This window comes from Dermacentor albipictus, chromosome 1, assembly GCF_038994185.2.
Source record: "Dermacentor albipictus isolate Rhodes 1998 colony chromosome 1, USDA_Dalb.pri_finalv2, whole genome shotgun sequence".
NCBI classification, from domain to species: domain Eukaryota; kingdom Metazoa; phylum Arthropoda; class Arachnida; order Ixodida; family Ixodidae; genus Dermacentor; species Dermacentor albipictus.
Window position 1 is genome coordinate 350,878,224 of NC_091821.1, and position 12,955 is coordinate 350,891,178.

General features: G+C 43.3%; 1 protein-coding gene across 8 annotated transcripts in view; it reads right to left on the reverse strand.

The window, feature by feature from the left end:
- Set2 (SET domain containing 2) overlaps positions 1 to 12,955 on the reverse strand; it is a 112,830-nt gene that overhangs the window by 94,441 nt on the left and 5,434 nt on the right. For all 8 annotated transcript variants that reach the window (XM_065441645.2, XM_065441650.2, XM_065441652.2 and 5 more), the window contains one exon: positions 4,489 to 4,566. In XM_065441645.2, the coding sequence (XP_065297717.2) occupies positions 4,489 to 4,566 (78 nt within the window). The remainder of the gene's footprint in view (positions 1 to 4,488; positions 4,567 to 12,955) is intronic.

Consider the following 12,955-nt stretch of genomic DNA (forward strand, 5'->3'; position numbering starts at 1 on the left):
TTCCTTTAGTGCCCGTTTAATGCCTTTCATATTTAGACAAATTTAACAAAGAAACGAGCTTCACTATGTGTTTTGAAACCTAGCAGTAGGCAAAAAAATTGTAGAGCAGCAGAAATACAAGTTACTGAAAGAAGTGTTAGGGTTGTACATGTGTACAGTCTACAGATCACAGAGCTGGTCATGGTTTTGCCATTGGGAAGACATTTCATTGCGTGACGTGCTAATGTATAGCTAAGAGAAAACGTGAGATTTCTAACCATCTGAATTACAGTGGTACATAGGCAAAGCTTTCCTAACAGCTCAGTAAAATTTCCAGAGTTATTCCAACAATGCACTATGCCACAGGAGTGTGCGAATAGTAATTTCAGAGACCAAATCATAAACAAATCAAACAGTCACAAAAAAAGTTAACAGAGTAGAATCCAATAAAATATCCAATAGGGGATATTCAAAATGCAATGTGATCTGGCAACACTGGCTGTATCTGCCATCTTCTCAGAGGTGTAGTTGCAAAGTGCATGTAGGCTGTCCGGCTCGGCGATCATTGCCCTGTCAACAATCGCCTTCCTTGTCCAGTGATTAATGAACAGCGAACTCCATGGTGGCCCGGTGAATCAACAAAGCTATGCCTGCTGGTTTTTTCACCCTTAAATATCCGTCCTTACGGTGTTCTCATGAGGTGTAATACTTAAAACCAAACTTTAGCTGAGCCTATTTTCACTCGTTAAGTACCTACCCAATTACTGACAAACCCGAATTTTCGACTGAAGCCTTTAAAACAACCTTACAATGCATGACTATTGCCCAGATTTGTTGCGCGTGAAAGAATATGCATCTCACGTAAAAATTATAGCTCCAGTACTAGTGCTGTTCTTCGAATCTGATAAAGCTACACGCAAGGTTGCTCAGTTTCCGTTGGATTCTTACTCAGCGGGAAAATTATGCAAGTCAGTTTGCATGTAAATACCCTGTGAAAGCAGAGGACAAACGTTATCGGCTTGTTAGGGGTCAGGAGTTGCGCGGCTCATTCACACTGGCCACTTGAGGAGGTCGTGTGACTATTTGCAACTCGCAACCAAAAAGTGACTGAAGGCGATCGATGCTCACACTGGCAAGTGGGACCGGCCAGTTGCCATCTGCTTACAATTGACCGGGTAAAATAAGTATCAGTGTTTTAAAATAAGTGGTAAAATAAGTATAATCTGATTGGTTTAACAGTTTTGCGTATTATCCTGCGAACATCGTCAGTCACCAGTGTAAATTAGCCTTTAATTTTTTTCACGTGCTGTTTTCTGCCATTCACCACTGCAAGTACCAAGTTTTCGCACAATAGTGCATTGCACGTGTTCTCCCTCACTCTCGTTCTGTGCACTGCTTTTGAGCTTCAGGTGTTCACAAGTTGAAGACTTCACTGCTTACACACACTCCTTAAAACACACCAAAAAGCATGAGCAACCCAGCAAATGCGCGGCTAAGGGTATCCCAAGTAACTTGAGCCAAACATTAAAATATGCAAATACAATCAAACCTCGATATAATGAATCAGGCGGGACTGCCGAAAATCGTTCGTTATTTTGAGATATCGTAATGAAAAACTTGCAGTTATAAGCCAGTGGACAAACCTAGGGATGAAAATGATGTACCTTGGCAGTAGATGCCAAGGTACGTCAAAGCTGCTTTATTTGAATAAATCAGCGATTTCTTCAAATAAAGCACGCACGACCGATCAGGACTGTGTCTACATTTTCCACTTCAGTATACCTATACCTCATCGGGTATGTCATTGCACCGAGCGATGAAAGTGCTAACTTTGTTCATGTGCACTAAAACATCAATGTTCGACACGATCTCATTTTCTGTGTTTGGTGACCCACAGTTGTCTTCCTTCGGGTCGTCATTGTCACTGGAGACATTGCGGATGCAGTTAACAATCTCTTCGGTTGTCAGGTCGGTCCGCCGCTGTTAGCACTGCGCTGTCGCTCTCCACGTAGTCGTCAAAGGAAGAGACGGCGGGCAGCAGTTCCGCAACCTCGGTCCACAGGTCTCCTGGGTTGTCGGTCGCCTCCAGGTCACCTTCAAGCTGCACAGGCTCTCTGACAAGCACTGCTTTTCGCCAGCAGCTGTTAATGGTGGGCGCCTTCAAGTTCCGCCATGCTCCTGTGGGTATTTCCACCGCCTGAAGAATAGTGATTGCAGTCAACTGCTTTAGGCAGAGGTTGATAATGAACCAGTGCACAAGGCACTTACGAAATTCTACTTTCACACTCTTTATAATGCCCTGGTCTAGGAGTTGCAGCAAGGACGTATTGTTTGGCGGCAGAAACTCCAAGCAAACGTGCATCAAGCGAACATTCACAATGTGAGCAGAGAGCAGTTGTCGACAACCAGTACAATTCTTCGGTCATCCCTCCTCATTTGGTCATAGAGTTTGATGAGCCACTCGGAAAAGAGTTCTCTGGTCATCCAGGCTCGTTTGTTGGCGCGGTAGTCATATGATAACGCATGACGTTTTCATGCAGCAAGGCTTCGCATACTTGCCGATGACGAGCGGTTTAATTTTCTTCATGCCTGTTGCATTGCAGCAGAGCAGGACTGTCCTGCAATGATGAGACTTCTTCCCTCCTTTGCACTCCTGCCCTTTAAAGTGCATCGTCTGGCCTGGCAGGAGCTGATAAAAACATGCGGTCTCATCCGTGCTCAAAATATTGTCTTCAGAGTATGATCCAGCTACCTCTAGAAAACGATCATTGCGCCAGGAATCCGCACCTTCTCTGTCAGCAGCCTTTTCTTTGCACGAGACTGCCTGCCAAGTTATTCCGTTCCTTTGGCGGAGACAAGAAAGCCAACCTGCACTGGCATTGAAGCCAGTTATTTCAAGTGCATCGGCAAATTCGCAGGTTTTTCTTGGAGCATTGGGCCAGACACTGGAACGTTTCACAGTCTGGCATCTTTGAACCACGTGAGAACAGCTTGGTCTACATTTTGAAAGTTTCCCAGTCGCAGCTTGTAGGAGCGAGTTGCGATTCCCGGTGAAGCTGGACAATCTTGTCTCGGTCTTTCAAAATGGTCGCGACGGTCGATGGGGCAATGCCACGCTGTCTGCATACGACGATTCGCTCTTTCCCTGCATTGATTTCCTGCAATATGCCCAATTTGTCCTGCAGCAAAATCTGCTTTCGCTTCTTCTTGGTGCTGTCACTAGCTGCATTCATCATTGGATCTTATACGCACATCCCCAAACCATTGTCGTGAAGTTCTTGGTGAAGTTTGTGGTGAAGCAGTTGGCCCTTGACATGGTGATGATAGCTACTGCACCGGCAGTTTCTGTTTCACGCGAGAGTTGCGGCGCTGTTACTTTCATCCAAATTCGTAATACTGATGTTCCTCGGTTATAAAGGGGAAAATAAACTGTGTGCGTTACTCTGAAATATGCATTGTAATGAAATTCATAGTTCTGAAACATTGCAACACTGAAAATATAGGCAATCTGGCAGTAATTTTAACATATTCGTAAATTTGATAAATTCGTTAATGTGGGGTTCATAGTAACGAGATTTCACTGCACCAAGTAGCTGGACAGAACCAAAGTATTGTTTGCCATCGCTTGGAGAAACATTATGTTTTTCATTCCATCCTATTATATACTTAGTCTTAATCAACTTCTCAAATATTATAATTAGATTAAAAGTGTCAATGAGAATATTGTAGATCAACATGAAAAACTCTCAATGCAATACAGCTTTCTGTTGCTATGTTAGTGTGCATACTTAGATTACTTTCTTGGGTCCTCTAACTGCACCTTCACCTTATAGTCGAATAGATACAGTATGCTACCAAGCAATACTCATTTCTGAATGCTACACTTCAACAAAACTTGAGTGGAAGTGATTGCAATTTTGCTTACTCTACTATGTTATGTACACTATGAGGCTGGGTTGAAAGCTATTGCATTTTCACTTTAGTTTCATGTTTGATCATGCACAGCTGACAAAGTTAAACACTTGAAATCTGTTCGGGTAAGCGAATAGTGACTATTTTATTTGGGTTTCAAAAATTTTGAATATTCACACACCCCAACAATATGGTGGTGTAATATGTACTATCGATATGCTGAATTGATATGGCAAGCCCTACAGTCTACAGCACTAAAAGACCAGTGTAATCGTAATGCATGAGCTTCATTGTCCATAAACAACGATTGGTAAAATTGCAAAAACAATTGCAATGCAAATTGCATTGTTCAAAACATGGAATGAATTGATGATAGTAGAAATGCTCATGCCTATCTTCTGGTGAGAACTGAGTATGGTTGCAGCCTAATATGAACCACGGCCTTCTGATCCCAGCTCTGAATGCTGGGCAATTGCCACTCAGCTAGTGCAGTGGGTTCTAGAGAAGGAACAAATCACACAGAATAAAGCCCGATAACCTCCGAAGACACACACATTTATTCATCCCAGCTCTATGCAAGCAAAAGGCAACACTCACTTGTCCAAGCCTTTGCTATCTTCATTCGTTGAGCTTTCAGAGTCCCCATTCAAACCTTGCACAACAATGGCTGGAGAACTGCAAGAAGAATACAGTACTGTTGAGTTGCATGGCAGTCTGGCAAAGCAGTACACATCAAGCCAGAGCTCTGCATAAGTATGACGATCATTCCCTCTACCATGCAATAGTGAACTTATCAATGCCATATTTTAAAAGGCAACTCCGGCAATTTTTCCATGTCCACTGATCTTAATAAAATTTTGATCATACGTTCTCTTTTGCATTCCGATTATCAGTGCCAAACAATTTGGCTGTAAGTCATTTAGTTTTCCAAATTCCTAAACTCCCCAAAATCATGAATCACCAACTCAGCTACACCCAGACACTGCAATGAATTTTAAAAATTGGTTGTGTTCCCGACTCATGACTTTTTATTGGCCACCCCCTATATTTATGACATCAGAGACTACACTGCCACTGTCGCTTAAATTGCCGCTGTTGAGCCCGGAAACTCTGCAAAAGCTCCCTCTGTCGTCAGGAGACATCAGTTTCACTTCTTTGGCATTAGCGCCGTGTGTACGGCATGTTTAGCACACATCCTGCATGTTTACATTATGGCAGTGTAGGATCTGACGTCATCGAATCATCCTGACATCACACGAAGCAGCTACCCATTTCAATCTTGGTATCTCGTTTATCTGTTATTTAAGGTTATCTACGAATTTCTAAGCAAACTGAACAACCCTACCGGTGACAGGGCTGAATGCAATTTGAAAATGACAATATCCTAATATGGTTATAAAAATGCCAGAGTTGCCTTTCAAACCAGTTTCAGTATCTTTAACTCAAACGCATAGCTTAACAAGATGCATGCATTCACATGCATGGATAACTGTTCTTATGCATTCATTCACTGACATTCTAAGCAAGTGAGCCAAAGTTGCATCAACAAAATGTCTACAAAGGATGGTACCTGAAGGAGTAAACCCTGCTTCTCGCTACCTGCTTGATCTATAGTACCTAAGCACACGTAAGTCAAAATCCTTGTAGTACAAACTTATGTGAGGCACATTTAAGTCAGTAACAGAAATGTTGCATCACTTGAGTTTCTAATTTTGCTGAGTAAAGAAAAATCCTCTGCATGCTAGCGTCACTTAATAGCATAACACATGCAAAGGCATTTGGCCATCACTGCAACAGGTGTCAGGCATGTCATGCACAATAGAAACACGCGCAAACCTAGTAGGTCCAAAATCATCTTGTTTATAAAGCACGTACAGACCAAATTATGTCGCATGCACAACAAGGATCCACTAAGCCACTGCAACAAGGTGTACATGGGCTATTTATTGTTAAGTAGGTTGGTGACTTCACTTTGCTTTAAAATTATGCTCCTGCCACCACACTTTAGAGAAATAAAAAGTGTTGCGGAACATCTATCTTATATTGAATCAAGATTATTCAAAAGCTGACAATAAAATCCCTTTTACTTCATTCTATGCAAGCTGTAAAGCCTTCTTTCAAAAATAATCACCATTTTGTAATTTAAGCTTAAGGCAACAATTCAAAAGAAATTCTTTTTACTTAGGGGCGATCTGAAAATGAAATGCTATATAAAATTAAGCTTGCCTCGCGATGCATGCAAACTGGTTGCTGTGGTACACATGTACAAGACCTAAAACTTGGTGGAGGACAGTAGCTCGTGCAGTGTGTGAGGATTGCTTTTGTATACACATCTTATGAGTACGCCCCACAGATGTTATCAGATAAACTACAGGTGTTGTGCTATCATATCGCATGCTACACAGTGACGTCAGCTGACCCCCTTCCAGTCATGGTGGCTCAGTGGCTTTGGAATTCAGCTGCCAAGAACAAGTTCCTGGTTTTGATTCATGGTAGCCACATTCCGATGGGAGCTCAATAGAAGAACACTCATGCACTTAGATTTACGTACACATTAAGGAACCTCAGGTAATTCAAATCAGTACAGAGTGCACCACTGACATTCCTGATAGCCCATGTTTTGTTTCGGACATTAAAACTCAGTTTAATTAACAGCTACCTCATGCTCGTTATGTTAGAACAATGAAAATTCAAGCCATAGAAATAGCAACCTTAGTACTGTTCCTTTTTTGTGTGTTTGTATGAGACGCAAAAAATTTCTCCCGTTAGAGTGGTCCATTTAGGGAATGCAGCAAATCGTGATGATGTGTGGCATTTAATGGTGCAAGGACCAGCTATGGCCAAAAAGTGCCATGACATATGGTAATGGATTGTTTATGTCTTATGTTTGAAATTTTTAAATGTGTTGCAAATGTAAATGTAATTCAGCTGTAAAGGTGCCTAAAAACTGGTCTTTGTAAGCTGTGTAGAATATATGAGCATCAAAATAATGACAATGACCCACAATAAAAAGGTATGCAAACGTTCTGCTGTGAAGAAATAATCTACTAAAATGCATACAAGAACTACTGCCTCCACAGGGTGCCTGAAGTAGAGGGCTGAGAGGCATGGGCTATAAAAATTCATGTCACTGCAGCTACAGCCTCGAAGGTGTGGCTGCGCTACACATGACCCAGCAAAATAACTTCTAAGATGTTAACTTCACCTAAAAAGCTGTCTTCAAGTTAAAAAGTGGTTCATTGCTTAGAAAAAATGCTCGATCAAGTGGAATATGCTGGGAATACACAGAATGAAAGTACTTTTTAAGCTCAGTTTCTATTTCACTGCACTGGATGACGACGTGGAGAACTGTAAAGCTGTTGCCAAGCCTTCGGCATGATGGAGAATCACTTCCAGTCAGTTGGTAAGAATGGGTGTCGAAGGTACTACCCATTCTTAATGGACAAAGAAGCACTTCTTTGTATCGTGCTGTTTTCTCCGATATCCAGTGCCCCAAGTCAGGTTTTATCAAGTGCAGTTTATTGGATAGCTGGGTATCCCACTGTTTCTGCTAGTGCTTCTTCAGCTTATGACGTAAATATGGTTTTGCACTCAGTTGACATAACTAGCCTGCTAACGATAGTTTGAAACGCCGCTTTCGAGACCTTCCACGCTGCTCACGGACACACTGCACTATTGTACATAAAAGAGGAGAATTATATTGTTTTCTAAGCAGTTCGCCAAGTCTTATGGAAAAAAGTGTATAAAGTCGCACTAGTGTACAAGATGCACCTGTTCCTACAGTAAGCGATTTAAAGCAGATGACCAACCCTTCCCGTACCACAAAATAGGGGTAAGCGAAGCTTGTCCTGCATGCACCTGACTTTTGTCATGGTTAAGTAACCCACAGGTAACAATGCCAGATTGCTTCGGCCCCCCGCTTCCTCAGCTCGGTATCTTCTTGTTGCTGTCAGATTGCCTGGGTTCGGGCAGCTCTAACGGCTAGTTCAACGAGCCTTTTGACAGGCGAGTTCTCACTGCCGCTCGTCAACGCTGCCCGTTCCTCGGGGAAATGCATGCCTGGCCGTCCCATCCATTTTCCGAGACTGAACTGAACAGAAACAAAGCCGGCGCAGCGCACAAAATACCCTTCCTGCCCTTTCCCTCCAAAGCTGAAAGCGAAACGGCTTCGATTGGTTACACGCGTGGCATGAGCGCACGCCTATGCAGCTGCAATCCTTGCCAATGACTCGCACTCCGGTGCCGGCGCAGCTGTTAACTCATCAAATCGCCCTTTCCCGCAGCTGCTCTGCTCTGGGTGCAACTGTTTCAGCGTGACCATATCAGCACCGAAACTTGGGAGCCAATATAAGCTTCGATAGAACAAATAGTGATGTTTCAATTTGTAAATGCGAGCCACGCAGAAGCAATGTTATGGATGCTCCAGGCACATTTCTGCTGTCGTGGTTGTCGCAATGTACCGTATGCGCCTAGTGCACTGCCTATAGAGGCGCCACTGATAGCCACCTAGCAGGCACTTCCAACAGTACGCACGGGAGCAGTAGCAGACAACAATGCTTTGCAGCAAGGATGGCTGAAGTTCGCGGCTGCGATTTCTCCTTTGTTCGGGTGCCAGACTGCTTCTTCTATGGTGACAGCTGTAGGGAAGTGGGAGTGGGTATGAACACGATGTTACCGGTGTTTGGGGCAACATGGTCCACATACGTGCCAGGTGCGTACCGCAAACTAACGCCATGTACCCCATTTACATGAAGTGGAGCTCATGTTAACCAGCCGATAAATTTTGTTGAATAATGCGATGTTGCAATCGTTCTTTTAAATTCTACCCTTTGCCGCAATGCTGCTTCTGTACCTCAATAATATGCACTCGTCGTTAGTGCAGACTTATATAAAACAAATCCGCACAGTGCGATGTCTGCATATGCCGTTGCGATTTTTCTGCCGATGAATACATGTGACATCGCCGAGTAAGTGCAGTCGAAGTCACTTCAAGAAGAGTAATTGCGAATTTATTGATGGAAACGCATACACTAGTCAACGAAGTCACCAAATGCATGGGTTAATAAAAGCGCATGTTACAGCTGTACCACCGATGCAATTATGCTGCATATGCTGATAAACTGCCATTCCCGCTGCAGTTCTTGCTACCTTAAATTCCCCAAGGGAGCTGCTTGGAAACGTACAAAGCTAAAGTGTGACTAGCTTTCCAGTACTTTTTTTAAACGTTACTAGACAGAGGTGCCACATGATATATTTAAAGGCAGAGCAATGCCAATCAAAGTAGATGAGCGCTGGCGGCAAGGCCGGATTTAGTCCTCTGCGGCGTAAGCACAAGAGAGAATTCAGTTGAGTACAAAATTCACATGCAAGAAGGGACTACGTTGCGAAACAAACAAATCACTCGGTGTGTTAAGTCTGTTCAGACAGCACTGAGGTGTGATGACTTGCCAAACGTGATGCGAACTTTTCAGCGAAAAATGGAATGGAAATACCATATGCAGCTACTATTAGCAATTCTCGCCCTGAACTACCTATATTCTGAACACATTTCCCCAAAAACCACAATATCTAAGATGCCCTCGAGCGAAAAGAATAAAGCTGTTAAAGAAGCACTTGCTTGGTATCATTCTGATAAACACAGCGTGATTTAGACCCTTTACAAACAAGGCAGTGTGAAAATCTTGCAGCTCAAAAGAATCAACAAGAGTTACGCATGAAACAACTAGCAACAGTTAAACATGTGTGAAGCCACTCCTAAAATAGATGCAAAAACATGAAGTGTGCGACAGCTGGTGCGAGGATTTACCGGGCCACATAAAACCAACAAGTTCAGTTCTTGCGAACTTCAGTAGCTTTAACATACAACACAATGCGCTCGTGCAGTTGTGCTGCCTAGCTAGTTCAACACAGTAAAGAAGCAGAAAACAATATAAGCGGCAAACGACATTCCATACTTTGGCGAAATGCCTTTAAACCGCATGCTGCACTGCAGACGAACTTCATCGCTTATGTGTCTAACTACAATCGAGTGGAAAAAAACATTGATGCGACAAAGGAAAGGATGAGAACAAGAAATTTCCTACCTACGACGATCCATTGCTACCTTTGCTCCAGCTGATGAGGCTTTGCGGGAATGATTAGAACCGTATCGCCGGCACGTTTTTGCCGGTATTTGAGCCCCCACCCCCCACACACATGCGAACGGTGTTGCCTATTTTACTCTGAAAACATGAATAAGACAGAGAAGCACTACCAATGACACAACAAACTATAGTGCGCAGCTGGCTTCTCTCCCGTGTACTCTGCGCAAGGCTGCTACCAGTGGCACACCCATCGGCGCGCACTACGCGTATAGCCCAAAGGCGATAACATTGTCCCAGTGCGCCATATATGCAAGTGAAAGCGTGTGACGGTGAGCCGAATCGCACACAAGGGTGGAAAAAGGGAAGGCAGCGTGGAAGGAAGGGAGGGAGGCTTGTAACTGCGTAGTTTGAGCAGCGGCTCAAACTACGCAGTTACAAGCCTCCTCGCACTGCACTCAAGCCTTCTCGCACTGCACTCAGCAACTTAATCACGAGAAGAACCCAGTACCTCCATAGCGTAAACACAACCTGTAGCAACTGCCAGAGGAGGTCAACACAACAAGTTTCGAGAGGCAGCATCATCCAATCCAAATTTGATGGCAGTTTCTTAAAGAAAAAAATATAATAATACATTAAGAAGCTGTATAAAAGTTGCACCGTGTACAAGAGGCACCGCCGAATATTTCAGAACAAAAAATGCGACTCATACACGGATATTAGGGTATGTGGATTCAATGCACCAGATATTAAAAACGATGGTCTTAGAGCTGCGTAAGCTACACCAGCAGGAGACTTCAAAGCATCGGCATAAAATTCAGCACAGGAATACTCCTGAAGATCAAGAAAATGTGAATATATATGTGCCGCAAGAGTTCGTTTTGATATTTCTTTGAAAGAGACGTCCCACTGGATAGTCTGCCACTCTGAAGGCGGTGGAAGCTGCGTAGGAGCCATTAGGACATTCTCTAGAAGACAGATGCCTATTTCGTCTGACAGTGCTTCTAATCGAAGGGACAGTGGAGGCCTGGTGGCTGGGCAGTTACGGAACAACCTGGCCGTTGACAAGTTGCGAATATAACTGAATGGCATGGATGATGAACATCTGATTTCACCTTCAGGGCACAGGATAAACTTAAATATGTCTTTTGTAGATGTAGAGACCATTCGTTGGATTCAACTTACAGGCTTTCTACGGGACTAGTCCTGAAAGCACCTGTAGCAAGGTGTATACCCAAGTGGTGAACCGGATCTAACATCCTCAAAGCACTAGGTGCAGCGGAGTTATATACTATAGCTCCGTAGTTGAGGCGTGACCATGTAGAGGCTCAAATGACATCTGTCACTTCTCCAAGATGTCCGGGACATGAGCTTCAGTAAATTCATTGTCTTCAGACACCTTGCTCCCAGATACCTGAGCTGAGGAACAGAAGATGGTTTGGAGTCTTTAAGATAAGTCCTAAAAGTTTATGTTTAAGGCTGACAGATAGCCATTGTCCATTAAGATCAATAGTGAAATAAGGCAGCATACCTCTCTTGTTTGAGAAGAGAACACACATGCTTTTTAAGGGTTTAGTTTAAATTCATTCTCGTCTGCCCACTTGGATAATTTGTTTAAGCCAAGTTGCACATGTCGCTCACAGAAATATTAAATGATTTAAAACACATTTGAATGTTATCCACATACAAAGAATACAACCATGTACATGGTATGACAGCATGAAGCGAGCTCATTTTTGCAACAAATGAAATACAGCCCAGTGCACCACCATGTGGTACACCCATTTTCTGTGTAAATGGACGAGATAAGGCATTACCAACCATCACACAGAACGTGCGATTAGACAGATAGCTTTCAATCATCTTCAAGAGTTGCCTCGGACTGCCATTCCAAACAGATCACGAAGAATTCCAAAACAAGAAGTTGTGCCATATGCCTTCTCCACATCTAAAAACACAGACGACAAAAACGATTTGTGCACAAAGGCATCGTGGATATTCGCCTCGATGCGAACAAGGTGGGCTGTTATGGACCTACCCTCCCTAAAACCGCACTGCAAAGCGTCTAGTATTATGCCAATTTCAGGATAATGGATCAGGCAGCAGTTTACCATTTTCTTGAAGAGTTTGCATAAACAGCTTGTCAGGGCTCTAGGCTTATATCTGCTGGCCGAAGATGGGTCCTAGCCTTGTTTGAGAATAGGTATTATGACTGCTTCCTTCCAGGCAGATGGGATATAGCTGGCAGAGAATATGACGTTGAAAAGTGACAGTGTTTTGTGTGCTTCGGGGTGTAAGTGTTCAATCATCTTGTAATGTATTCGATCATTTCCAGGGGTCGATTAATTATAACAATTTAGTGCAGCCTGAAATTCCGCCACGTTCATTACCACGGTTGTAAGCTTCATTTCTTTCCTTTCCAATCCAAAGGGAGTCACTCTGCTTGTCACGGATATCTCAGGAATGTATCGAGAGTAATGGGATGAACTCGGAATGCACTCAAAATATGCCCCTAGAGAATCAGCTTCATCCTCAAGAGTGTCTCCTTGTGCATTTGCTAATGATAGAAGTTTCACAGCATTTAATTTTGTTTACCATATTCCAGGCCTTTCATTAGTCTGCATAGGAATTTGTGCTGGAGATATATTTTTGCCAGCTTTCCCTTATGGCTTGGTGGCGTATCCTTCAACTCTCTGACAATTTTCTTGAAGCTGGCCAAGTTCTCAGTGGTTGGGGAGTTGTGAAGGTGACTCCATGCCTTATTCTGATTTCTTCGAGCTTCGTTCCACTACTTATTCCACCAGGGAGCATGTTGTTTGGGGGGCAATCCCTTTGTTTCAGAGATACATATGGACACCACATCAACAATATATGTCGCCAAATATGCCACTGCATCGTCAATAGGAAGTGCAGAGGTGTTTTACCAGGTCATGTGTGTGAGTTCTTTATACTGCTTCCAGTCGGCTGACACTACTTGCCAATGG